General features: G+C 50.3%; 1 protein-coding gene across 13 annotated transcripts in view; it reads left to right on the forward strand.

Annotated features, from left to right (window-relative positions):
- The window catches only part of PPFIA3 (PTPRF interacting protein alpha 3), a 64534-nt gene extending 38130 nt beyond the window's left edge, over positions 1 to 26404 (forward strand). For 4 of the 13 annotated variants that reach the window (XM_081883819.1, XM_081883818.1, XM_081883824.1 and 1 more), the window contains 19 exons: positions 742 to 804; positions 2799 to 2878; positions 3111 to 3255; positions 5280 to 5479; positions 6924 to 7146; positions 8350 to 8516; positions 9326 to 9471; positions 11130 to 11223; positions 12138 to 12219; positions 13329 to 13529; positions 13667 to 13729; positions 15393 to 15419; positions 16777 to 16952; positions 18235 to 18332; positions 18479 to 18654; positions 20375 to 20443; positions 20541 to 20712; positions 22588 to 22662; positions 24651 to 26404. In XM_081883819.1, the coding sequence (XP_081739945.1) occupies positions 742 to 804; positions 2799 to 2878; positions 3111 to 3255; positions 5280 to 5479; positions 6924 to 7146; positions 8350 to 8516; positions 9326 to 9471; positions 11130 to 11223; positions 12138 to 12219; positions 13329 to 13529; positions 13667 to 13729; positions 15393 to 15419; positions 16777 to 16952; positions 18235 to 18332; positions 18479 to 18654; positions 20375 to 20443; positions 20541 to 20712; positions 22588 to 22646 (2241 nt within the window). In that variant the 3' untranslated portion in view covers positions 22647 to 22662; positions 24651 to 26404. The remainder of the gene's footprint in view (positions 1 to 741; positions 805 to 2798; positions 2879 to 3110; positions 3256 to 5279; positions 5480 to 6923; positions 7147 to 8349; positions 8517 to 9325; positions 9472 to 11129; positions 11224 to 12137; positions 12220 to 13328; positions 13530 to 13666; positions 13730 to 15392; positions 15420 to 16776; positions 16953 to 18234; positions 18333 to 18478; positions 18655 to 20374; positions 20444 to 20540; positions 20713 to 22587; positions 22663 to 24650) is intronic. The other 9 variants (XM_081883828.1, XM_081883825.1, XM_081883826.1 and 6 more) reach the window with 9 other exon arrangements.
- Positions 26405 to 26712: the final 308 nt, after the last annotated feature.

Here is a 26712-nt window from a genome sequence, read left to right on the forward strand (position 1 = left end):
CAGCAACCACAGCTATGGCAGCCATGTTGGTTTTCTGAAATACAGTCCACTGACAAGTAGATAAATAGGTACTGCTGTGGGGGGAAGGTAAACAGCGTTTCCGTGCGCTCTGATTTCTGTCATGAAGTTCTGTTGCACCAGAAGCGGTTTAGTCATGCTGGCCACATGACCCGGAAAGCTGTCTGTAGACAAACGCCAGCTCCCTCAACCTGATAGCGTGATGAGCAGTGCAACCCCATAGTCGCCTTTGACTGGACTTCTAGGGGTCCTTTTACTGAGAACTCTGGTTCTGGATTACTGTGAGTAAAGAAGCATGGCCACCATCACAAAAACAAGATGGCAGCCATGTGTTTTTTAGTCATAATGCACCAAAATTTCCATTTCCATGTACTTCAGGAAAACAACTGCGAGTTCCAGTCATGGCAACCACCCACCCAGATGCCAAGCTAGAAGGGAGCCCAGGAGGTTCTCCACCAAGGGCCCTCATGTGAGGGACATTTAGGACTCTCAGTGTTAGGCAATTGCTGTGATGGTTTTGTCTGCCATTGGGGTTGGTCTTAACAGCAGAGGCAACTGCAGAGAAGAGGCCGCAGCCCTTCAAAGCAGCTTCAGTCATCTGATGCAGAAAACCCACCTGGGTTGAGTCTTCCATGTGGGGTGATGGAGAATATGGGGCATTTGAGAAGGGAGGGAGGAACATTCTCTTGCTCTCACTAAACTCTTTCCTTTTCCCCCATCAAGAACACACTGAGTGAAGAAATAGCCAACATGAAGAAGGTTCAGGATGAACTACTGGCAAACAAGGTGAGGCTAATTGTGGCTGAATTACTATCAGAGAGGGTGAAATTCACTAGTCATGAAATCTAGAAGGGAGAAGAATGTCCTGAATTTGCAGGGTGAGCTAAGGGCTAGAGGAAGAGGAAGGGAAACTTCTGGGAGTGTCTGAGGGCTAACAAACAGAGGCAGAATCCTGCTAAGATGGAGGCGTTGTGGGTGAGTGGTTTGCCTGTTTGCAAGCTGGAGAGTTTATCAGTTTGGGTCGGGAACAGAAGAAACAGGTGCATTGTTTTTGGGGTGCTCCTAGATCCATCTCTTTCACTGAAGGCTCAGGTAACCTCCGTGGCAAGGAGCCCCTATTATCAGTTTAAGATGGCATGCCAACTACACCTTTTCCTGAACATGAATAGTTTGGCCACTGCGACTCACGTTTTGGTAACCTCACGATTGGACTACTGTAATGCACTTTGTGTGGGGCTTCCCTTGAGACTCATTGGGGATGATGTGGCCAGGTTGTTGAGTTGAGCACCTAGAGATGGGCATTTTCCACTCTTGCCCATATTCTGTGTAATACCCATCCCTCTGTCATATGTTGTTGGCATCCATTTGTCTTGGGGGCGAAGCCAAACTTCTGCGGCAGCAGCACCAAAGTAACCTCCCTGGGCAGTGTGTATGGAGGTCCTGGGCTGCCCAGACGACAAGACCCGCCTCTCAGCCTCAGCGATGTGGTCCAAAAGAAAGCAGAGCAATACCTTTGGTACCAGCTTGGCTGCAAGCATTGCCGGAAGGCACTGTCCAACGATCTTGGGGACTCGAGATTTGTGTACAGTTTCACTCCTTAGCCTCTTACAGTGGTACCTCTGGATGCGAACGGGATCCGTTCTGGAGCCCTGTTTGCATCTTGAAGAGAACACAACCCGCGTCTGTGCGGGTCGCGATTTGCCGCTTCTGCGCATGTGCGTGCCGTCGTTTTGAGCATCTGCACATGCGCGAGCAGCGAAACCCGGAAGTAACGCGTTCCATTACTTCTGGCTCGTCGCAGAGCGCAACCCGAAAATGCTCAACCTGAAGCAACTTTAACCCAAGGTATGACTGTATTGGGACGCGGGTGGTGCTGTGGATTAAACCACAGAGCCTAGGACTTGCCGATCAGAAGGTCGGCGGTTCAAATCCCCGCCACGGGGTGAGCTCCCGTTGCTCGGTCCCTGCTCCTGCCAGCCTAGCAGTTTGAAAGCACGTCAAAGTGCAAGTAGATAAATAGGTACCACTACAACGGGAAGGTAAACGGCGATTCCGTGTGCTGCTCTGGTTCACCAGAAGCGGCTTAGTCATGCTGGCCACATGACCGGAAGCTGTATGCCAGCTCCCTCGGCCAATAAAGTGAGATGAGCGCCGCAACCCCAGAGTTGGTCACGACTGGACCTAATGGTCAGGGGTTCCTTTACCTTTACCTATGACTGTATTACACACTTCTGTGTTCAGCTGCTGTATTCTGCTTAGAGATAAATAAAATAATATATTTTAGAAATACTATATCTTTAAAAAAATAAATATGATGGAGGGCTTTGAAGTCTGCTAGGTTGCTTCCAAATTTTTGGTTTTTTTAATAATAATTTTTAATAGTTTTCAATTACAATAATCCAATAATAGCCTCATTATAACAATGCCAAATTCTAATACAATTACTAATACCAATCATTCAGATGCCAAATTATATAATTTAGGTGGCCCCCCCACGTGCTAGAATTGATGGTTTGATGATTTACTTTATTTCTGCGTTCCAAAATCTTGTTAATTTCAATTACACTCCAGTCAAAATAACAGTCCCTTATACAACAACTGCAATTCTAATGACTTCCATTTGTATTGACACATTAAATGATATCCTTGTTCTTCCTGTGTGTGGTAGTTATTCTGTCCTTGATGCTTCTTCTTGTCCTTGTAAAATATTACGTCTATATTTTCCTGGTTGTTGCTGTTGCTTCCAAGTATTGATGGCCTTCTTTGCACATGTCCTACAGGAACAACTCTTAGCTGAAATTGAGAGGATGCACATGGAGATAGACCAGTTACGCGGGCGACCTGTCTCTACCTACTCCCGGTAAGAAGGCTCCTCCCCCTCTCAAATTACATTAACCGGTTTAGTGCAGCCCTACCCGCAAAATGTCAGGATTTCAAGAAAATCTTGTTACCTGGCTCCCAACGGGCTGAGTACCTGAAAGTCTTATTTGGTTCAGGGGGGACTGGTGGGATAAAGCCCCTCTACTTGCATGGTGGAGACCCTCTTCCTGACCATCCTTGCTCATCCTTCTCATTTTTCCTGCTCCACGGAGGTCCCTGCCGGGCAGCGCGTTGGAGCTACGTTACTCCCAGGCGCCCACGCTGCCCGTGGGGGCCCACGTGGACCATTACAGCAGTGCTGGTGTGGCAAGACGTTCAAAGAAGGGCCGCTGGACCGTCAAGGACGAGGCTACCAAGGTACGGGGTTGTTGCGTAGGGCTGTGCATGAGCGGGACAGGGCACCCAGAGCTGGCCCCATACATTTTGGTATGTGGGGCGAATCACAAAATGGCAGCCGCCACCCACCAGGGAAGACAGGGGTGGCAGAAGATCAACATCAGGAACAAGGGTGGGAAGAGGCCATCGGTGCCTCCGATTCACCAAATGGCCGCTGTAGAGGCTGCATTGGGAGCAGTGGCGTAGCGTGGGTTGTCAGCACCCGGGGCAAGGCAAGTAATTTGCACCCCCTAACCCGTGGATTTGCGCCCCCTAACCCTAACCCCCAGATGTTGCGCCTGGTGCAGCCGGCCCCCCTGCACCCCCCACACTACGCCACTGATTGGGAGAAGGGGGCTGCCAAGAGGGTGGGCACATCCGGCCTCCAAGCAGTGTGCCACAGCTGTTGCTGCCACCATGGCAGCAGCCATGAGTGATGCATTCCTTGGAGGTTGGATCTGCTGCCCCTGCAAATCCTGCTGCCCGAGGCAGTTGCCTCACCTTGCCTCATATGTGGGCTGGCCTTGGGGGCACCCCCAAAAAAGAGAAAGGAGTTGGTTTGGAGTGCTGGGATGGACCCTTATACCTACGGGACCGCCTCTCCTGGTATGCCCCACGGAGAGCCTCAAGGTCCATAAATAGCAACACCCTAGAGGTCCCGGGCCCTAAGGAAGTTAGATTAGCCTCAACCAGAGCCAGGGCCTTCTCAACACTGGCTCCGGCCTGGTGGTACGCTCTGTCTCATGAGACCAGGGCCCTGCGGGATCTGATTTCTTTCCACAGGGCCAGTAAGACAGAGTTGTTCCACCTGGCCTTTAGCTGAGAACCAGTTTGATTCCCTCCCCCTCTTTCTTTTTCCTTTCTCCTCCTGTGAAGAGGCTGCATCCTAATGTTTTAATGGTGTATTTTAATCTTGTTTTTTAAATTGTATTTTAATCAACTTGTTTTTATTAGTGGTTGTTAGCCGCCCTGAGCCCGGTCTTGGCTGGGGAGGGCGGGGTATAAATAAAATTTATTACTATTATTACTAGCAAAGGTCTAGTGCTTGTATCACTGGATTAAAACACTTAAGTTTCCAGCTGCATTACAGTAGGAGCCACAATTGGCAATGGTGGCAAAGGAGATTTCCAGAGCAACAAAGCTATCGCTGCCATAAACTCTTCCAGGCCCTACCACCGTCCCTGCTTCCGATAATTCATTTTTGTTCCTTCTTGAGCCTGTGATTTTCCATTCCCCATCTGTGCCTTTTCAGTGGTGGCACTGAGAATGTGGAATGCCCTCTCCAAATGTGGAGGCCTACCAAACTCCTCCTATTTTACTTTTTAGACATCCGTTAAGGATGCTCTTATTCTGGTGTGCTTTTTAACATACAATTTTTTTAGCCTGCCAATCTGCTGTATCCTGCTTTTAATGTGGCTGCTGTTTTAAGACGTCTGTTTTCATCCCGATTACCTTTTTAATGTTTGTCCATGTCGCTATTCTTTATGGCGTGTTTTTATAAGGTTCTTTGTGTATGTGTGTGCATGATCTAAACAGAAAAGTGGGGCGGAAATGAAGAAAAAGGCCAGACCTAGAAACTCTTGTGGATGCATGGCTTTAAATGGATAGTGCAATGGGGCCTGACAGGAGGATCTGTTGCTTGTGGCAGGGGAAATGGTATAGAGCAGTAGTTACATTACTTTACTTTCTCCCCTCATATTTTTTTTCTTTCTCTCTCTCTCTCTTTTCAACCTCAATTTCCACTGGACACCCGCCTGGTGAGTCTCCCTCTTGACATCGTTTTTGTGGCAAAGGCTGAGCTCACAGCAATGCTAGGGATCAGGGCAGGGGGTGAGGCGAGACAAGGGCCTTGGTTTCCATAGCAACCATGGTCCCATCACCACCCAACTGAAGTCTGTGCTGCCTTTGAGGGGTTTTGCTGTTTTCTCTGGTGGATATCCAAATATGTCACGGGGCAAATGGACCACACCCCCTCCATTTCCCTTCTTCTTGCTCTTCCTCTGCAGGTGGAACCCTCTCAGGAGTGGGAACGCGCTCAACAGGCAGCTGGAGGCCCTTTCGAAGGCGGCTTGGATGGCTCGGATGAAGACGAGCGTGATCCTCTCTTTAGCTCAGCCGACCTGCTCTCCCCCAGTGGGCAGGCTGATGTGCAAACCTTGGCCATTATGCTACAGGAGCAGCTGGAAGCCATCAACAAAGAAATCAAGTGAGTTGTCTCGGCCCAGCCCTTTGCAGCAAGCCTGCGCAAGTATTTTCCCATGATGCACCTCTTTGCATTCCTGTCATTGAACATAGATAATTGCATACCCTCCAACATTTCTCCAATGTAAATAGGGACGTCCTATTCCATAATAACGATAACAACAACAATAATGTTATTATTTATACCCTGCCCATCTGACTGGGTTACCCCAGCCACTCTGGGTTGCTTCCAACATATATAAAAGCAATAAAACATTAAACATTAATAAACTTCCCTAGTCAGGGCTGCTTTCAGATGTCTTCTAAAGCTTGTATAGTTACTCATCTGCTTGGCTCGGGGAGATACCCTCCAACACTTCTCTGATGAAGATAGGAACATCCTAAGGTAAAGTGGGACATTCTGGGATCAATTCAGAAACTGGGATGGCTTCTGTAAATCCGGGGCTGTCCCTGGAAAATAGGGACACTTGGGGAGGGTCTGTGATAATGCCTTGTTTATTCCTAAATTTAGGGCATTTGATTCAGACAGAGTTGATTTGGTGTTCAGGAAATCGATGAGGCTTGTTAGTCATGACAACTAACTTTTCATATTGATTTCAGTGGGACCTCAGGGCAAGTAACTTAGTCTGGATACAACCTAGAAGTTTTTATTTTTGTTTAAAACGCACATTATTCAGGTCATCTTAACGTAGATTACTGATACACTGCAAGTTGTTCTGTCTTTATGGACATTTATTAGTGCCTTGTTTACTTGTTCAGTTGTAGCTGGTTTTGCGTGCCTCTTCTGTACCTGTGCATTGTTGGCAAGCAATACACACACACACACACACACACACACACACACAGGGGACGCGGGTGGCGCTGTGGATTAAACCACAGAGCCTAGGACTTGCCGATCAGAAGGTCGGCGGTTCGAATCCCTGCAACGGGGTGAGCTCCCGTTGCTCGGTCCCTGCTCCTGCCAGCCTAGCAGTTTGAAAGCATGCCAGTGCAAGTAGATAAATAGGCACCACTCCGGCGGGAAGGTAAACGCCGTTTCCGTGTGCTGCTCTGGTTTGCCAGAAGCGGCTTAGTCATGCTGGCCACATGAACCGGAAGCTGTATGCCGGCTCCCTTGGCCAATAAAGCGAGATGAGCGCCGCAACCCCAGAGTCACGATTAGACCTAATGGTCAGGGGTCCCTTTATATACACACACATACATATATGTGTGTATACACACACACACAGCAGCAAAGGCTGAGAAAGCAGTAAGTTTCTAGAACTCATGATTGCAAATTTATTTGGGAAACTGGATTAGGAAAGCACAATAAATGAAGCAAAAGGTATTCAGATCCACTTTGTTTACTGAGTGAAGATTTTGAAAAGGGCAAGGTACAAAGAGAGAGAACAGATGGCCGTGATTACCCCAATATTGCTCACGCTTTCCCCCTCTTCTCTCCTTGCAAGGCTGATCCAGGAGGAAAAGGAATCCACAGAACAGCGGGCAGAGGAAATTGAGAGCCGGGTGACCAGCGCCAGCTTGGACGGGTCCTTGGGACGCTACCGCTCGGGCACTTCCATCCCTCCCTCTGTCACCAGTTCCACTCTGGCCAGCCCGTCTCCCCCCAGCAGCGGCCATTCTACTCCCCGCTTGGCGCCCCACAGCCCTGCTCGCGATGGAGAAAAAATGGTGTGTTGGGAGGCGGGCCAGGGACATGGTGGGCCCTGTCCGCTTCTTCTTGCTTTCAATTTTGAAAGATTTTCCCTCAGGAATCTTTGTGTTGTGTGTGTTTATTTTTAAATGAGCACATGGAAGCCCCTCATTCGCAAATGATTGGTTAATCTGGTCCAGTATGGTCTCAGCAGAGCAGCCCTTCAAGGCCTCAGGTGGAGGGTCTTCTGGGCCTTTCTGCCAGTAATCCTTCAATTAAAGGTGCCAGAAAATGAAGCCCACTCAGGGGTTGTGTGCCTCAGAATAATAGAAGCCTGGGTGGCGGCTGACCGAACGACTTGTGGGCTTCCTGGAGGTATCTGGGTGGTCACTGTAGGAAACAGGGTGGTCCAGTGGCATAGCTGTCAACTGTCCCTTATTTGGCAGGAAACTCCCTTATCCCAGCACCGTGTCCCGCTGCTGTCCCTTATTGATGATGTCCCTTAAATTTCCCGGGTTTCAAAGGAAGCAGCTCCTCTCCCTCCCTCCCTGCCGGCCAGGGAGGAGGGAGGCTCCAACTGTGTTGCTTGGCTGCGTTGCTCACCCAATAAGGAGTCTAAGAACAACTGGGGGGTGGAGCTTGCTTGCCTTGTGCCAATCAAATTGGCCACGTTGCCTGGGGACTCGCCTTTGCTCAGCGCTTCCCAACGGAGAGGTGATGGAGGTTTTCCTTGCTGCATCCCCTTTACCGGGTTGCTGCGCTGTGGGAACATCGCTTGAGGCTTCGTTTTGGCTGCTGGCTGGGCTTTCTGCCTTTGGCTCGGAGGGGCTCAGAAGTTGAACATACCTGTGCCCTGAAAATCCCTTATTCTGGCTGCTGATCCCTTATTTTCAAGGCTGCTGGTCCCTTATTTTCAAATCTCTAAGTTGACAGCTATGTCCAGTGGGCCTGCTCATTCGTTATGGACATGAGTAGGAACGAGATTAGGAAAGTGAGGGTGAGTGGATGAGTGGACTAAATAATGTTTGCAGCAGGCCGCTGAGGCAGAATCAGGTGCTCAGGTAGTCAGGGGCGCACACAGGTTCCTCAAGTGCTTTGGTTGGTTGCTGGAGTTCTCAGGTTGGGAGGGTCATAAAGTTGTCAGCCTCTCTTGGCTTGAGAGATTCCCAGAGTGGCAGCCTTCCCTTTTTCCTTAGCAGCACCATGCAAGTATCTTTCTTTCTGCCTCTTTCCCTTCCCAGCAGAACCACGTTGCCAAGGAAGAGGGGCGAGGGTCCGAGGAGAAAGCCCTGGCCTTGTGTGAGCCCCCGGCTCCCTCCACCCCCCGCACGATGCGTCTTGAGCGCATGACCCAAGCCTTAGCTCTGCAGGCTGGATCCCTGGAAGACGGGAGGGACCTGAGGACCAGGTAGGTTGCAAGGGGTGGGACAGGATCTTTTAACATATTATTCAGGCCACTTCTCGCAGTGTGAACATATCTGGAGCCTTTGGTCTACCTCTGAGGTCTTCCTCCAGGTTCCCCCCTCTCATGGAGGTTTTTTTTGGGTGGGGCAACGAAGGAGAGAGCCTTTTCAGTTGTGGCTCTCTTCCTTGTGGAATGCTCTTCCCAGTGAGGTCCACCTGGCACCATAGTTGTTATTATTATTATTATTGGCTGTCCCGTGAATCCGCTGGATGAAATAGCGGAATAACATTACCTCAGGAGAGTGAGGAAAATTTTCAGGGATGATTCACCTGCCCTCAGGCAGAAGATAGAGAATCGCACCAACAGGGTAAAGAACAGCTTCTATCCATGGGCTGTTAGGCTGCTGAATGAAAAGATAACAACAGGGCAACTAACTTTCAGGTTTGGTGGGTGTGCGTCAGTAAATGAGGGGAATTAAGACTAAGAGAGCTGAGTGGGGGCTGCTCGTGTAATTTCACTGTATACAAGTGACAATAAAGTATTTCTATCATTAATGTGGTTTTGGCGCCAGGTAAAAGCGCACCTCTTTGGATGGATTGTGCTTAGCAGGGGTTGGAGTGATGAGGCCAATTGACAGGGAGGAAGATCTCCTTTTAGGTTCTCATTTTAGGGTAGGAGCCTCTCTGGAGGAGCAGGCCTTTCTTATTTAAAAATGATCCATTTCTTATCCTGTCCATCTCTCTCTCTCTCTCTCTCTCTCTCTCTCTCTCTCTCTCTCTCTCTCTCCCCACCTCCTTCCATTGTTGTCACAGCCTGGGGTCCGACGCCACCAACAGCAGCCAGGACTCCTTGCACAAATCCACCAAGAAGAAGAGCATCAAATCTTCCATCGGGCGTCTCTTTGGCAAGAAGGAGAAAGGGAGGCTGGGACAGTTGGGCCGTGAGTCCCCCTCGCTTGGTATGCCTTTTCCAACCCAGAGCCTCAGTTCTGTTGTTGTTCCCCTGCCCTCCTGTCCGCCGTCCACATCCACTTCCTGCCTTTCCCTTCAAAAAAAGAATTATTTCACATGTCCCTGTGGAACCAGGCATCAGGAACCTGTGGGTAGCCTTCCCAGTGTTGCTGGGTTGCATCTCCCATCATCACTAACCACTGACCCTGCTGGCCAGCTAAGGCTGATTGCAGCCTTGCCTGCTATGGAACCTGGCTGTTCCAACTATCAGTATTAAGAACTAGCAAAGAGACCTCTTGCCCCTCTGTCTCCCCACAAGAATGTTGCTCCTCAGCAACCTCTACTTGTGCGCTTAGTATAGAATCCTTTAAGTTTCTAGCCTTCAAGATTTTTGAATCCAGTGTCGAGCCTGACACCAAAAATTCCAGTTTTTTGGGCACATGCCAGGCCTCAGATAAGCATTGTGGCCTTCTGAGCTGGGCTTCGCTTGTGAGCGCCGCTGTTCTGTAGGTCTCAATCCGAGTCCCTGGGGCCCTTTCCAAAAAATCAGCTCATTGCAGATAGGAGGAGAAGGATGCTGTTCCTTTGCACAAGGCTTCTGGAGGAACGCAGGAGAGATTCACACTGTCTATGAACTCTTCAAGAGTCTTCCATGTCATAAGGGACCATACTCACACACAATCTCTATGTCATGCAAAGGGCCCTAGAGCAACACAAGAGGACTTGGTAGGCAGCAAGTGGAGGGGAGTTTCATAGCAACCCCATTCTGCCCGCTGATGCATCTCTTGCCTCTGGGCCCCAAAAAACCTTGGCACTGAATGATAGCAAAAATGTCCAGGGTTCCTCTGTCCCATAGTTGCAGCTCTCTCTGGCCTTTGATCCTGCTTGCGCCAAAACACTCAGAAATACTAGCCCTGTTCAGGTCTTCTAAATCTCTCAGGCAGTGAGAGAGAGAGCATAGGTGAGCATGCTAGTTCTGTGTGTGCTTCACCATTGTCACCACTGACCATCCCTGTCCCCAAGTTGGAGGGATAACCTCTTAAGTGGAGAACATTCCTGTAATTCCACCCCCTGTGCAGTGGCGTAGCATGGGTTGCCAGTGCCCCGGGGCTGCACAGAGAGGGGAGGGAAATGGATGGAGTACGCATGTGCATTCAACTGCCTAACAGCGTCCACATCACCCTGGACATCACAGCCACAGGGGTAAGAAAAGAAGAGTCATTCCATTGTCTGAAGAGGTCACATTCTGGTTCACATGGAGAAGCTGTTCTCAATGGAGCCCAGTGACAGAAGCACGCAGCTGCATTGAGGCAGTACCGAATGTTGACATTTTGCACCTGTTGCAACCACCTCTGTGCCCCCATGCTATGCCACTGCCCCCATGCCAACCTTGGAAATCAGGGTTCTAGAACACACAGGGGAACCCACACGAGCTGGAAAGGCTGCCTGTGACAGATCTCATCCCTCCAACTTGGGGGCAACAACAGCAGTTTGGGGTATAGGGCAGAACTAGCACATTCACCTTCGCCACCCCAGCTCTCTCGCATGAGTCGTTGGGAATTCCTGAATGGGGCTACTGCCCTCATGATGGAGGAGATTACCAGAGCAGATGGTCTAGGGTCCGCATGCCGTTCTCTGTTCGTAACTTGCCCATCTTTCTCCCTAGCTGGGACACCGTCAGACGAGATGTCGCCTGCAGATCCCCTGGGCCTTTCCAAACTGTCGGGACCAGTGGACAAAGACCGCAGGAACAAAAAGAAGTGAGAATTGGGCAGGGGTAACTGGCTGCAGGTGGCAGGGGTGGGGCAAAGGGGTGGGAGATTAGCAGGGTGAAGAGCTTCTCAGGACATGGGCTTGCGAGACCTCGTTGCGCTGGTTTGTGGATGAGTCACAAACACGCCACACACCTGCCCCCCTCAGCTTCCTGCCTGTGATTTGAGCATGAGTGTAAGTTTTCACTTGGGCTTGTTGTGCTGATGAACAAGGACTGTACAGTCGTACCTCGGAAGTTGAACGGAATCCGTTCCGGAAGTCCGTTCGACTTCCGAAATGTTTGAAAACCAAAGTGCGGCTTCTGATTGGCTGCAGGAAGCTCCTGCAGCCATTCGGAAGCTGCGGAAGCCCTGTCGGACATTCAGCTTCCAAAATTCGTTCAAAAACCAGAACACTCACTTCTGGGTTTCAATAGTTCAGCAGCTGATTTGTTTGGGGGCCAAGGCGTTTGAGATCCAAGTTACGACTACTGTAATGTCAAACTTTTAAAATTCCAAAAGGAACGCTTTGAGCATCCCAAGTACGTTTGCGTTGATGGCTGGATTTGGGAAAAGGGGAATTTGTAATTAATTATTTTTATTGTTGTTTCATCCATGTTTATCTCTCTCTCTTAAGACCATGGTTTTGAAGCAGCGCACAATAATATTTCCCCCCCAAAAAGATGCTGTAGAGAAAATCCAGTTAAAATTCATAATAGGAGCTGAAAAAGTTCCTTAAAATGCCCAGTAAGATAATTTTAAAAGTCTTTGTCAAGCAACAGAAGTTCAAACAATATGGAACACACAGCTCTGGGTACATACAGGCCGTAGGTCTGAGCCATGTGGGACAACCAATAGAGAATATATAATTGGATGTAGACACCCCTTGGATTTTCAGATCTTCTTATTTCTCTTTCTCGCAGGCATGAGCTGCTAGAAGAAGCTTGCCGGCAAGGCCTGCCCTTCGCTGCCTGGGACGGGCCCACTGTTGTCTCGTGGCTGGAGGTAATGAGGAAGGAAGGGAATGCGGGTTGCAGCAAGGAGAGTTTAAAGACTGAGCTATGTGGATGGGGCAGAGAAGGCAGATGTTTAATCATGGGACGCAAAGTGAAAAACAGCCCCAGCCCCAGCAGAATCTTTTGGGCACCAGTTAAAGCATGGCTGAAGGCCTTATTCCCATGCTGCATCACGACAAACCCTGCTTTGCCACTGAACAGATACACTCCACAAAGAGATATAGCCAAATAACTGCTGGGGGTGGGCACTGGTGGAGGAAGAGGAGTGCGGGAGGAGCAGACAGCCCCCGGCAGTGCGATCCCGGTGGGGTGCCATTGCCTCCCCTGCAGGCAGCGTGCCACGCCCCTGGGATGCGCACCAGCGCCACCCTGTCTGCTCTCTGCCCTGGTGCTGGAGCATGAAGCTCCGCCATTGGGTGGGGGGCAGTTCTCGGGACTGCAGCACATAAGGAAAGTCTGTATGCTTGTCCACCTCCAGTCCCATTCCTGATTTCCCTCTCTCCTCTCCTCCAGCGCATGGCATTTACGTTTTTAAAAAGATCACTTGCAACTTCCAAGTATTGTACAGGCTGCGACCATTTTGCATGGGGGTTCTGTTCCCAGCCCCCATGTGTGTTGGTAGAGCATGTATGAGCACGCTCCATTCTGCCCCGCTCCCGTTCCACCCCACTCCCACTCTTGCATTCTTTTGGGTCCAAAATCAATGCGGCGATGGAGCATCAATTGGACACGCCCAAAATGGTTGCTGCCTGTATTTTTCAGTAGGGCCAAATTGGGTGTACTCTTCACATGATTAGCAATTTTAGAGCAAACAGTAGATGTGTTGAGCACAATTCAGACTGAGACCCTGGTAGGACCAAAATAGATGAGTTTAGCCAGGACTCCTGCACATGCCATTTTAATGATGATGATGCCATTGCTAGTTTTGGTCCTTAGTAGGTTGGTTATTTTCTTAAAGGCAGACCTTTGCTAGAAGGGGAGTTGTGGAGGTCTCAAACAGAGCAAAAGAAGAGAGATTTTAGGGGTTCTGCTTTCCCTAGAGCTGCACAAACATGGCCTCTCCTTAACCACCTTCCCCCTCCCGTTTGCTCTCAACAGCTGTGGGTCGGCATGCCAGCCTGGTACGTGGCCGCCTGCCGCGCCAACGTGAAGAGCGGCGCCATAATGGCCAACCTGTCGGACACAGAAATCCAGCGGGAAATTGGCATCAGCAACCCGTTGCACCGGCTCAAGCTGCGACTGGCCATTCAGGAGATGGTGTCGCTGACCAGCCCCTCGGCCCCCGCCACTTCCCGCACGGTGAGTCAGGGCCTGCTTCTTCCGTCGCCCCTTCTGCCGGAGGAGCCGAGACCAGTGAAGTTGGAATGGTTTCTTTCATTAAATAATAATAATAATACTGATAGCCATCTCCTTTCTTTTGCTGCTGCTCTTGCTAGTCTACTGGGAACGTGTGGATGACGCATGAAGAGATGGAATCTCTCACCGCCACAACAAAGCCAGTAAGTGGCACAGCTGTGCACATGCTGCTCTCATACCCACTTGTTTCCCTGTTCCAGGATCTTACCTTGCTGTTCCTGAGTAGCGGGCAAGACTAGCAGCGGCCTTCTTCCTCTGCACTGACCTTAGCCACCAAAACTGCTCCCTCTTCGTCTCTTTCCTGCAGTTGCCTCTCCCTCCTGCTCCTTCCAGAGGTGGCGTTTAGGGCATTGTGGTGGCACTGGGTATGAAGCTGAGGCGGGCGCCTTCTCAAAGCCCGGTAAATGCTCGCCCGGCTTTGGGAAGATGGCGTGAAGGCTCTGACAGGATCCTAGAGCCCTTCTACCTCCTTCCCAAAGCCAAGAAAGTGTCTACCAGGCTTTGGGAAGGAGCAGTGAGGGCTCTAGGACCTTGCCAGAGCCTTGCGCCTCCCCCCCAAAGCCTGGAACATGTTTACCGGGCTTAAGCCAGTGCTGCAAGGGCTGTGGGGAGGGCATCAAATGTTGGCCTTGTACAGGGTGGCATAATACCAAGATCCTCCCATGCAGCTTTCTCTGCTGCCTTTGGGGTCATCTCACTCCAAGGAATTCTGCGGACCCTTCCTCCGAGTGGGGCACTGTGAGCAAGGCAGCCTTGGGAGAACGCCTGCGCCGCTGCCACGTTTGCGGCAGCAAAGACTGTTGAAAAGCTTCAGAGCGATAAACTTTTGAGCAGGCGCTCCCCAAGGCCACCTTGCCCACACATGCCTTGCTCTGAGGAAGGCCCCTTCCTCATGTTAAGACGCAGCTGAGTGACACGGACGGCACTTTAGCAGCCTGGCAGCTCCTTTGCTGCAGTGGCAGGGCAGCAGCAACACTCTAAAAGTCCTAAGAGCAGCTGCGGAGCTGGAGATGGTGGCTGCTTTGCCAGTGGTGTTGGTGGTCAGCTGGCTGGCCGGCCAGCAAATATGTGGTGGGCAGCTAGGCAGGCAGTAGAAGCAGACAGGGTAGGTGGGGGCACCAATCTGCTATCTCTTCTACCTGCCGCCTGAGGCAAGGGGCTCACCTCAACTAATAGGTGGGCCGGCCCTGTGTGTGCATATGATGGCGCTTGTATGCACCTGGGAGGTCAGAAGATGGCGCTTGCCTATTTCTCTGGGGGCTTACTGGGTCCTTCTTGCAAGCGGACGCTATTTATCCCTTTCTCTCCTTCTGTTGTTTTTGCAAGAGTGGGTTCTGTGCTTCCTTCATCCATATGGAGGCAGGTGGAGTGTGCTTGACGATAGCACTCTAGCTTATTTCTGGTACAAATCCAGCGGGTGGACAGATCAGAAAAGTCCATAGTCATTTCATGTTGCAGGATGCCACTTTTAATGCTTGGGTGTGCTTTTTAAATGAAGGCAGCTTGCAGGTCAAAGGTTAGTGCACCATGTGCTAGGTTTCTGCTTGTAGGGAGATGGTGGCGTGTATGTGTGTTGTGAACAAACAGAATGATCCAAGCTGTCTTTTAAGTGATGTAACCTATTCTGCCAAATGAAGACTCCAGTTCATTCTTCTGCATGTGCAGAGTAGGCCTGATCTGAGATCAAGTGAGAATTTCTTAACTCTGAGCTGTCAGTGGTCACATGTGCAAGCAAACTGTGTTTTAACCCTGCCTTAACAATTCCTTTCTGCTTTCCTTCCTGCTTTCCATTTAACCTCTATCCAGGAGACAAAAGAAATCAGCTGGGAGCAGGTATGAGAGGGATCTGCACAATAGCCCTCTCTGTCCTTGCATGCCTACTTGTCTGTGGAAGAGGAGGGGGTGCGGGTTGTTTTTTGTTGTTATTGGAGAGCGTAGGGCTGGGGGGAATCTGCAATACTTCAAGAGAATGGGTGGTTCTCCCATTGTGTAGATTCTTCTGTTTCAGTCTGTGGCAGAACCAACAGTTCCACTGAATTCAATGGCCGTCTCCCCTTAAACCAAAAGGACTTCCCATTGTATAACACATTTAAGGATGTTCTGTGCAATGTTTTGTTTGAACAATATTATTAGCACAGGTGCCCTGTGTTCCATGTCTATTTAATCCGGGGTGGCTGCGTTTTGGGACAGAGAAAGAGCATTACAGATCTGTTTGCACCCTTTTCTTTCTTTTGTCCCTCTCATTGTGTTGCCTGCTCTTTCTATGCTTTCTGGAAGAGGCCATCTGTGATGAGATGGCGCGAGAGCTGCTTCACACACCACCAGGGATAGGGGAAAAGGTGGGGGAATCCAGGACACATAATACTCTCCTGTGGGGAATGGGTGAAAGGGGAACTTGCCCATCTGCCCTGGGCTGAGATGCGCAAGTTCCAACAGTGCCCAGAACCCACGCCATCTTCTCGCAAGAGAGAGGGGCATGTTCCGCTCTCCGGGAATCACACCAGAATTTAGGGAAAGCACTAATGTCTGTTGCTCAGGGATCTGCTACCTTTGTTGCACTGTAACGTCCACTAAGTCTATAAGCTGAAAAAGAAAGGGGATCAGAGAACCAATGGATTTGAAGAGCAAGTGAGAAGAAATTTTAGTTTTCCCATTTTTAGAGTGGAGAGAGGAGGGCCTGATGGGCTTTTTGCTGCTTTCCTACCCACCCACCTCCCCGAAAGTTTGCACTTTTTAAATTCCTGGTTCCATTTTGTCCTGAAATGGGAAAACTAATGCTAAGGACATGCGCAGCAACTTTGCTGAAGCTGGGCAGGTCTAGGTCCAGTACAGTATCTGGCTTGGGAGACTCCCTAAGGGACATTTTTAACAGCAACAGCAATAATAATAATAATAATAATAATGATGATGATGATATACCACCCTTCACCCAAAGATTTCAGCTTATTGGTTTCATGAAAGAAAGGCAGGTTATAAATGCAGTAACTAAATAAATACAATACAGTAGATGCACAGAATTCAGAAGGAAGGGTTGTCCTGAGAGATGTGAGGGGGATTGGGGAAAGGTTTGTAACTGTGTTAATTAAACAAGCATTGCTAATTGCTCAAAACCCAAAACATATATGGTGTGTTTGTGTGTGCGCACCTCCCTCTCACTCACATGGTCTTCCTCCCTTCTCTGTTTCCAAAGATCCTGGCATACGGTGACATGAACCACGAGTGGGTGGGGAATGACTGGCTGCCCAGCCTGGGCTTGCCCCAGTACCGCAGCTATTTCATGGAGTCGCTCGTCGATGCCCGGATGCTGGACCACCTCAACAAGAAGGAACTGCGGGGCCAGCTCAAGATGGTGGACAGCTTCCACAGGTGAAGAAGAGGAACCCAAGGGCTTGATTGAACCTTCTTGTGCTGGTCCCAAGGGTTAACCGTGCAGTGAGGTCCGAGTCCAGTCCAAGGTTGGGGGTGCGGTATGGAGGCTGTCCATCAAAGCTGTAGCTGGGTCCAAGGCAGGGAGTTGGGTGAGGTCAGGAACTCTGGCAGAAGAGCAGGACAGGGTGCAGGCAGGAACAGGCTACCAACAATGTTGCTCCCGCAACCTGGGACTGGGGCTGGCTGGCTTTTATCTGCCCCGAGGCATAGGGCGGCCCCGGTCCAAAGGTGACTCGCCTCTCCTGGCCTGGAGGCGAGCACTCCTCCTGCGGGAACTTAGTTCCCTCCGCCTCTCTGCCCTGAGCCTCTACAACCTCAGGTTCCCCTGACGGGGCTGAGACTGGAGCACCTGCAGGCAATGGGTCCTCCATCCCCTCAGGAGCCAGAGCAGACTCAGCTGGTGCCTGCACCTGAGGATCCAGCACAGGTGAGGACCCTTCAGGCTGAAGCCCCAGCCCCAGCTCAGCTGGTTCTGGAGGCGGGGACTCCTGTGCAGGCTGGGATTCCTCATGTTCAGCCTCCGAGTCCGAATCCCAGGCCATCACACTTCTGCAGATAAGATGTGTGCATCCACATTGAAAAGGTAGTTTTACAGAGCAGTCCTGCACCTGTTTGCTCAGGAGCGAGGGCCTACTCCTGTACGAAAGAGCAGCTATTGTTGCGAATAAAGCTTCCTGTAATGGCTCCACACACCCGCTGCAGGGGATTCTGGGAAGGGCGAGGGTGCTGAGAATAGCGATAAACAAGCACCAAAGTGCCCACCTCCCAAATCGTTTTCTGTCTTCTGCGCTTGGAAGCTTTCAATGGGGTTCTCTGAGCATTTGACAAGAAGCTAAATTTGAACCAAGAATTTGCCCACTCATAGTCCAGATCTGGAATCGGCATGTGGCACCCACGGGTGGCTACCAAGGCCCCAGCTGATGCCTGTGGCACTTCAGCACCCCAAACAGTACTAGGCAGCCAGGTGTAGGAGCCGCCATTTTCATTTCCCACAATTCCCTAGAGCAAGGATGTGTCAGGGGCATTGTGGGAAATTTAAATGACGACTCCCTGTTCTGTTGTACCCAGTACTGAACAGAATGTTGCTGCCGCTGCCACCAGATAAACCCACCAAGACAGGAAGGAGTCCAGTAAAGAGGCCCCCTTGAATCCAGAGCCAGCCCTGTCTTAGCCACTCCACTTGTATCTCAGGTGTAACCTCCGCTTCTATCTCTCTCAGGGTGAGCCTCCATTATGGGATCATGTGCCTGAAGCGGCTGAACTATGACCGGAAGGAACTGGAGAGAAGACGGGAAGAGAGCCAGAACCAAATCAAAGGTAGGCGTGCAGCAGGAAGCAAAGGCCCGGGGTCATCCTCAGGCGGTGTCTACAAATAGTGTAAATTGGGACAGCGACAAACGGATTGTGGGGTGTGCGGGACTGAGCTTGCTGCTAAACCTGCCTCCTCTTCCCCCCCCTTCCAGATGTGATGGTGTGGTCCAACGAGCGTGTGATGTGCTGGGTGCAAATGATTGGGCTGAAGGAGTTCGCCAACAACCTGATCGAAAGCGGGGTGCACGGGGCCCTCCTGGCCCTGGACGACACCTTTGATTGCAACGATTTGGCCCTGCTGCTGCAGATCCCTACCCAGAACACACAGGTGAGGAGCAGGCCTGGGAAGGCCGGATGAGGGAAGGGGGAGCCTGAGGGAAGAGGCAAAATGAAGGGTGCCTCGTGCAGGGGCAAATCCTGGAGCCTTGGCTTTACCTGGCCTTGGACCCCTCTTAGGTGCCTTCAATGTGGCAAGTGGGTTCCCCTGACTTAAGAGGGACACACACACACACACACACACACACACACACACATACACGGTCCCTCATCATCAGTCTCTGTGGCAGATATGGGGAACACCGGTCCTAAAGGATCTACACTGGCTCCCAATACGTTTCCGAGCACAATTCAAAGTCTCGGAAAGAGTGGAAGGGAAGTAAAAGTAAAGATATATCAGGATTAAACAACCTGGAGGAATTTGGATATGTTAGGATATAGTTCCGTTCCACCTTAAAAGGCTCAGGCATAACTATTGTGTGTCACATGCCTGTTTACTTCCAGCACAGTCTGCTGGGAACTTCCGTTTATATATTGCTTTTGCTATGTTCCTGTTTGCTGGACACGAAGGGAAGCAGACATGTTTTTCCTTTGTTCCTGAACTATGCTGAATAAAACGCCTGTATATAATGCTTGCACATGTCTCTGTCCGCCACTTCCGTTGTGAGAAGTTATTCACACTGCTGATAAGAGCGTGCTGAGTCTCTAAACGTATCTGAGGCTCGTGTCGCTAATTGATGCTGTACCTGATATCGCCTGGCTGCCAGCCGGTGGCTAGAGCTAGCTGGGGGCCTGCCGAATGCCCCCCGTCTCCCCGGCAGTATCCCAACAGCCATTGTTATTATATGCCCATGTTTTACATTTCTGGCTTTTTTTATACTTAAATGTAACAGAGTACGTATTGATGGCAAGATATAACAGAAAAGCAAATAAAAAATATTATATATTAAAAAATTCAAAGTCTTGGTGCTGACCTTTAAAGCCCTAAACTCAGCCCAGTATACCTAAAAGAGCGTCTCCAAACCCACTGTCCAGCGAGGACGGCCTTCTGGCGGTTCCCTCACTACGAGAAATGAAGTTTCAGGAAACCAGGCAGAGGGTCTTCTGGGTAGTGGCACACGCCCTGTTCTTCTTCTGTTGCTGAACTACAACTCCCATAACCTCTGGTCTATTGGCCGTGCTTGCTGGGGCTGATGGAATTGGAGTTCAGCAACACCTGGAGGGTGAAAGCTTCCCCACCCCTTCTGTATGGGACCATAATGCCCTGCTATTGAGATCCCTGGACGCGGGTGGCGCTGTGGGTTAAACCACAGAGCCTAGGACTTGCCGATCAGAAGGTTGGCGGTTCGATCCCTGCGAAGGGGTGAGCTCCCGTTGCTCGGTCCCTGCTCCTGCCAACCTAGCAGTTCAAAAGCACGTCAAAGTGCAAGTAGATAAATAGATAGATAAATAGATAGATAAATACCTCCAGCAGGAAGGTAAACAGCGTTTCCGTGCGCTGCTCTGGTTCGCCAGAAGTGGCTTAGTCATGCTGGCCACATGACCCGGAAGCTGTACGCCGGCTCCCTTGGCCAATAAAGTGAGATGAGCGCCACAACCCCAGAGTCGGCCACGACTGGACCTAATGCTCAGGGTTCCCTTTATTAATGAGACCCCCAGACTCTGTTTCTCCTCTCCTTGATGCTTTGCGAGCAGAGAAGGACCAGTACCTCGTGGAGCAGTTGCAAGGGGTCAAGCCTGAAAGGACCTCCTTCTTTTTTCTCTCAATTTAGGCTCGGCAGATGTTGGAAAAGGAATTTGGGAACCTCATCACTATGGGAACCGACCGGCGGCTGGATGAGGTGAGCATCTCCTCCTTCCAGAGCCTCTGGCTTGGTGACGTATTCCAACCTTTATTCTGTGCGCCCACCTACGCATTCCTCTTTCTCTGCTTCACAGGACAGTGCCAAGACCTTCAGTCGTTCCCCATCTTGGCGGAAGATGTTCCGGGAGAAAGATCTCCGCGGTGTCAGCCCCGACTCGGCCGAGATGCTGCCGGCCAATTTCCGCACAGCCTCCGTGGCCTCCATTACCTCACCCGGGGTGCAGCTTCGTAAGATGCAGCCAGAGGGTACATGAGCCGCTGTGTGGAGAAACCCTCTTCCAGGGCCTTGTATGGGGAGAGCTGGGTTATGAGCCATAGTGCAAAATGTCAGGAGCAGGCCTTGTGCTTCTTTCCCCGCTGTTTATTTATTTGCATATTAAAATGCCCGCGCTGTCTTTCAGTATAAATCTCCTCAGGTTTACACGATATAAATAAAACAAACATTAGAAAAACAGTGACAAAATTAAGCACTTGCTGGTGTCAGCAATGTCCGTTTCCCCCACTCTGCATCTTCAGGCTGCCAGCAGGCGAGAACAATGCTTGTGAACATGTGTAAAATGGTTCCCTCACTACTAAACCGTTATCCCTGTACCCCCTAATCCTTGCTCCATAACCCCAACTTGCAAAGCTGGCTTGTTTAGCGCCTTACCGTTCTAACCACTGTACCGACTAAGTTGGCCCATTCTTCGTCTTCTTTTTTGCAATGAAATTTTTATTTTCCAAAATAATATAACTTTTAACAGTGACTGGATACAAGTCTAGTTATATAATCTCCACACAAAAACTGCACTGAGTTTTTAGTGTCATTTCAAGCATATTCATAAGACATTAGTGGTTAATATAGCCTCTCCGCAGACAAATTTGAATAGTTGGTGGGAGAGAATTGTTATCTCCTTCCCTTACATATGAAAAGAAAGGAGACCAGGTTTCAGCAAAGTTATCTATCTTTGCAACACCTTTTGCTACCCTTCCAAGCCCAGTTAGCTGCTCTAAGATAAAGGTAAAGGGACCCCTGACCATTAGGTCCAGTCATGACCGACTCTGGGGTTGCGGCGCTCATCCTGCTTTATTGGCAGAGGGAGCCGGCGTACAGCTTCCAGGTCATGTGGCCAGCATGACTAAGCCGCTTCTGGCGAACCAGAGCAGCGCACGGAAACGCTGTTTACCTTCCCGCCGGAATGGTACCTATTTATTTACTTGCACTTGACGTGCTTTCGAACTGCTAGGTTGGCAGGAGCAGGGACTGAGCAATGGAAGCTCACCCAGTCATGGGGATTCGAACCACCGACCTTCTGATCGGCAAGTCCTAGTGTCTTTGGTTTAACCCACAGCACCACCCGCGTCCACATCCCAATTGTTGCCAGTCCATTCTTCATTCCCACTGGAATGGCAGAGACTCTGATTTGACGTTGATTTTAAAGGGACCAAAGTGTGAAACAGGAGTCTGCATTGGAATCACCAAGGTCACTGGTGCTTGTGGGGATGCCGTGTGTCCTCTTTTTCCAGGGTGTGTCCTCTTTCTCAGGGGTAAAATTTCCGTCCAGGTGGGTTTGTTAAATATTGCCAAAATGTCTCTGGCTATACTTTCTGGATGAAACATAGACACAACTGGTGGCTGAAGATTTGCTTTCTTCCTCTCTTCTCCTGCCTCCCCCAGCAATATATCACAGCTTCTATAGCCTACATAGAGTGGGGCAGGCATGACAACCTTCGGCCCTCCAGATGTTTTAGACTACAATACCCATCATCCCTGACCGCTGGTCCTTTTAGCTAGGAATCATGGGAGTTGTAGGCCAAAAGATCTGGAGGGCTGAAGATTGCCTATGCCTGGAGTCGGGGTATTTGGAATGAGAGTGTGTCATAGCATCCTCTTTTTTGCTCTTCAGAATATGGCGGACCTACATGTGGGAAACCTGCTGCAGGGTGTACTTTTCAGCGGTGCAGGGTGGGGTGGTAGGAGTAGAGATGGGCGGGGACAGTTTCCTGTGCCAAAACACCCAGGTACTGCACATGTGGCCAGCCAGTGAGTGATCTTTGAAAGCTCAGGAGCGTGAGGAGCGTTTTGTTTGATCTCTTTTGCTTTTTGTTTCCTTCATCTCCCCACCCTGGTCCTTTTCACAGGGAACTCATTAGGTAGCCAACGGGCAGACAGTATGTCAGTGCGAACGTACTCCTGTTAACGCCAAGACGACTAAGGTCAGTATGTGCTATTGCTCTTTGACAGTGACTACATACCTGCAGGGTACTGTGAAAGCAACACGTGCCGAACCAGAGTCTCATGCTCGAGAGCTAATGTGGTGTAGCACTTAGCGCATGGGTAGGCAAACTAAGGCCTGGGGGCCAGATCTGGCCCAATCGCCTTCTAAATCTGGCCTGCAGACGGTCTGGGAATCAGCGTGTTTTTACATGAGTAGAATGTGCCCTTTTATTTAAAATGCATCTCTGGGTTATTTGTGGGGCATAGGAATTCATTCATTTTTTTTCTTCAAAATATAGTCCGGCCCCCCACAAGGTCTAAGGGACAGTGGACCAGCCCCCTGCTGAAAAAGTTTGCTGAGCCCTGACTTAGCGTATCCGATGTAGACCGGGGAGACCTGGATTCAAGTCTCTCCTCAGTCCCAGAGCACCCAACCTAACCTGCCTTGGAGGCTTGTTGTGAGAATAAAGGGGGTGGAGGACAAGTCCATACAGTGGTACCTCAGGTTAAGAACTTAATTCATTCTTGAGGTCTGTTCTTAACCTGAAAGTGTTCTTAGCCTGAAGCACCACTTTAGCTAATGGGGCCTACTGCTGCTGCCGTGCGATTTCTGTTCTCATCCTGAGGTAAAGTTCTTAGCCCGAGGTATTATTTCTGGGTTAGCGGAGTCTGTAACCTGAAGTGTATGTAACCTGAAGCGTATGTAACCCGTGGTACCACTGTATACAGTGTGGTACCTTGCTTCTTGAACGTCTCCCTTGACACCACTGTATATGGTTACAAGGAAGGAGATTCTAACTAAACATCAGGAAGAACTTTCTGACAGCAAGAGCTGATAAATCGTAGAACAGACTCCTTTGGGAGGAGGTGGATTCTCCTCCCTTGGAGGTTTTTAAGCAGAGGTTGGATGGCCATCTGTCAGGGATGCTTTAGTTGAGATTCCTGCATTGCTGGGGGTTGGCCTAGATGACCCTTCCAACTGTACAGTTCTTCAATTCTGTGATTCTGTGGTGCCACAAGTCCTTTGGAGGAGCGCTAAAAGCAAATATGATAAAATAACAAAACACCCCTCTTCCAGAGCTGTCTCCAGAGTCCATTTCGCAGCTGCTGGGACAATCATTAAAGGAGAGGAACAGGCTGGCGATGTCAATAATAATATTATTAATAATAATTTATTATTTGTACCCCGCCCATCTGGCTGGGTTTCCAACAAGGATTAAAAATACATCAAAATGTCACACATTAAAAACTTCCCTGAACAGGGCTGCCTTCAGATGTCTTCTAAATGTCAGGTAGTTGTTTATCTCTTTGACATCTGATGGGAGGGTGTTCCACAGGGCGGGCGCCACTACCGAGGAGGCCCTCTGGCTGGTTCCCTTTAGCTTTGCTTCTCGCAGTGAGGGGACTGCCAGAAGGCCCTCGGTGCTGGACCTCAGCGTCCGGGCAGAACGATGGGGGTGGAGACGCTCCTTCAGGTATACAGTGGTACCTCAGGTTACATGCGCTTCAGGTTACATACGCTTCAGGTTACATATGCTTCAGGTTACAGACTTCGCTAACCCAAAAATATTACCTCAGGTTAAGAACTTTGCTTCAGGATGAGAACAGAAATCGCGCGGCAGCAGTGGGAGGCCCCATTAGCTAAAATGGTGCTTCAGGTTAAGAACAGTGTCAGGTTAAGAACGGACCTCCGGAACGAATTAAGTACGTAACCAGAGGTACCACTGTACTGGGCTGAGGCTGTTTAAGGCTTTAAAGGTCAGCACCTACACTTTGAATTGTGCTCAGAGTCAGTGAGGGCGAAGTAGCGTCGGGAGCGTGTTGGTGGGGGGCCAGATCGAAAGGGCAGGCAGGTTGGCTTAGGCCTGCAGGCTAGGGGCTCCCCGTTGCTACTTCAGGAAAAGGAAACTTGCTGTTTTGTTTCTGTAGCGCAGATGCCCATTCGCTCTGCCCTCAAGGCAATAACACCGCTTTTCCTTCCGCGCAGATGCCGCCCCCGAGTGCATCTGGCCGCCACCACGCCTTGGACAGGAGGACTCCCTGCCACTGCTGCCCCTTCCTCATCATGTGCGCCAATCCAGACTGCGAGGAGCCGCTGCTGTTGTAAAGAAGGAGAAAACGGGACCATGCGGGGAGGCTGGAGAGAGGGGAGGAGAGGGAACAAACGAGCTCCCCCCATCCCACCCCTTCCTCCTAGCAGCAGTGGCTTGTGCTCTCTGGCAAACCCTCAAAGGACTCAAGCTGAGGAGGGGACCCGTCCCCAAATCTGCAGGGGCTGCGGGCCTCCGCCTCTGGTGTCTATTTATTGTTGTTGTCGTTCCAGGCAGGGGCATAAGAATGTGAAAGAAAATGTACGCCCAGCCCTGCCCACCCCACTCCTCCACGGCAGCCTGAGCTTCTCCCTGTTCTGATTCCCAGTAGATCCAGGGGCATCTTGCATCGCCCTCCTGTTGCCACTGATCGGACTGACCAGCCCACCTGCCCTCCTTTCCCTGCCCTCCTAAGGGTGCTAAACGTCCATTGGCACTTTTTTTTTTAACTTTTTGGTTTTTTTCTGCCTTGCTGCTACAAAGGTGTACCTGGTTCCAGCTCGCAGCTGCCGGGAGGAGGTTGCTGTTCACGTTAACTCTCCTGCCCCTCTTCTCAACGAGAGCGGGGAGAACAGGGTGGAGGGTGGGTAGGTGGGTGGCGGCGCAGGTACGAGGGGGGCCTGGTTTCCCTCCCTCCCTCCGCTCCGGACTCTCGACTCACGGTGGGAAATGCGAAGAGAAGAGCTGGCGGATAAAGAGCCAGGGCTCACCCGCAGCAGCTACTTGAATCGCAGAGCTCTGAGCTGGGGACGCTTGTCTTTGCCGCTGCCTTTCCCCAGAAGCGGTTGCATCTTGGCCCAGGCGAGTCCCCTTTTAAAAACAGCTTCCCTCTTTTTCTCGCCCGGCCACCAAGATGCAGCTCCCTTTCCCTCTAAGAGGAAGGGCCTGGGATTTTAATGTGAGATGGAGAGGGCGGTGGGACACCCCCCCCCCAAAAAAACCCCAACACCTATCCACACTATAATCCCGGCTCAAAACTGTATCCTAGCCAACAGTGGGCTCTTTTCTTTCTTTCTCTTAAGAGGAGCAGGGAGTCAGGACTTCAGGTTTGAGATGCTTAAACCGGAAGAGGGAGATCTCAGCCAGGGGTGGGCAATTGAACTCTGGACTTTTACAATATGGCACACAGACCCCCCCCCTTCCCTCCAAGACTACTGTAATATAAGAGTTGTATTTTCTGTGTATATCTGTGCTGTGGAATCTTGTGTAAATTGAATTTCTTTTTCGACCGCCGTTACAAGTTCTCTGTTAATTTAATAATGTGTCCTTCTCTCCCCCCCACCCCCTCCCCCCTGCACGCCCATAATTTTCATTTGATGTTTATATTTTCTGCCTTTTTTGTTTTTGTTTTTTCCTGGGGAGGGTGTGCGGGGGTGAGGGGCAAACCAAAGGGGGTTGTTTTGCATGAAAGTGGGGAGGGTGGGGGAGAAGAAGAAAAAAATACAACCTTGACAAAAAAAATAATTAAAAAATAATTCTTATCAGGGAGATTGTGAGGGGCAAACAGGAAGCGGAGGTGGTGCAGAAGAGATCTCCTGCTCGCCTCAACTCCAGTTTACCTCAAGGTGAGGGGGAAAGGATGGCGGGGCCGCAGTGGAGCGAGTGATAGGAAATGTTTAAAAAAAGAAAAAGAAAAAAAAGTTTGAAAAGATTTTCTAGGATCTCCAGATTTTTGTTTAATTCGACAGCAAGCACTCTCTTCTGAACAACAAGGAACATTGCCTGAAGGATCTCTCTCTCTTACTGGGCAACACCCCCAAAATGTTGTTCTCTGTCACAGTCTTTATAAGCCCCCAAATCTTCTATATTCTAGCGAGAGCAGCCAAAGTCTGGGAAATTACTACAATGCCGAGAATGCGATACGAACCCTACTTGCCTGAGAGTCAGACCTGTCAAATTCAGGGCAACCCTAACTATTTGTCTACTTGGAAGTAAGTCCTGGTAGCAACCACATTTGGG

The sequence above is a fragment of the Podarcis melisellensis genome (genome assembly GCF_964234715.1).
Source record: "Podarcis melisellensis genome assembly, chromosome: 13".
NCBI classification, from domain to species: Eukaryota; Metazoa; Chordata; class Lepidosauria; order Squamata; family Lacertidae; genus Podarcis; species Podarcis melisellensis.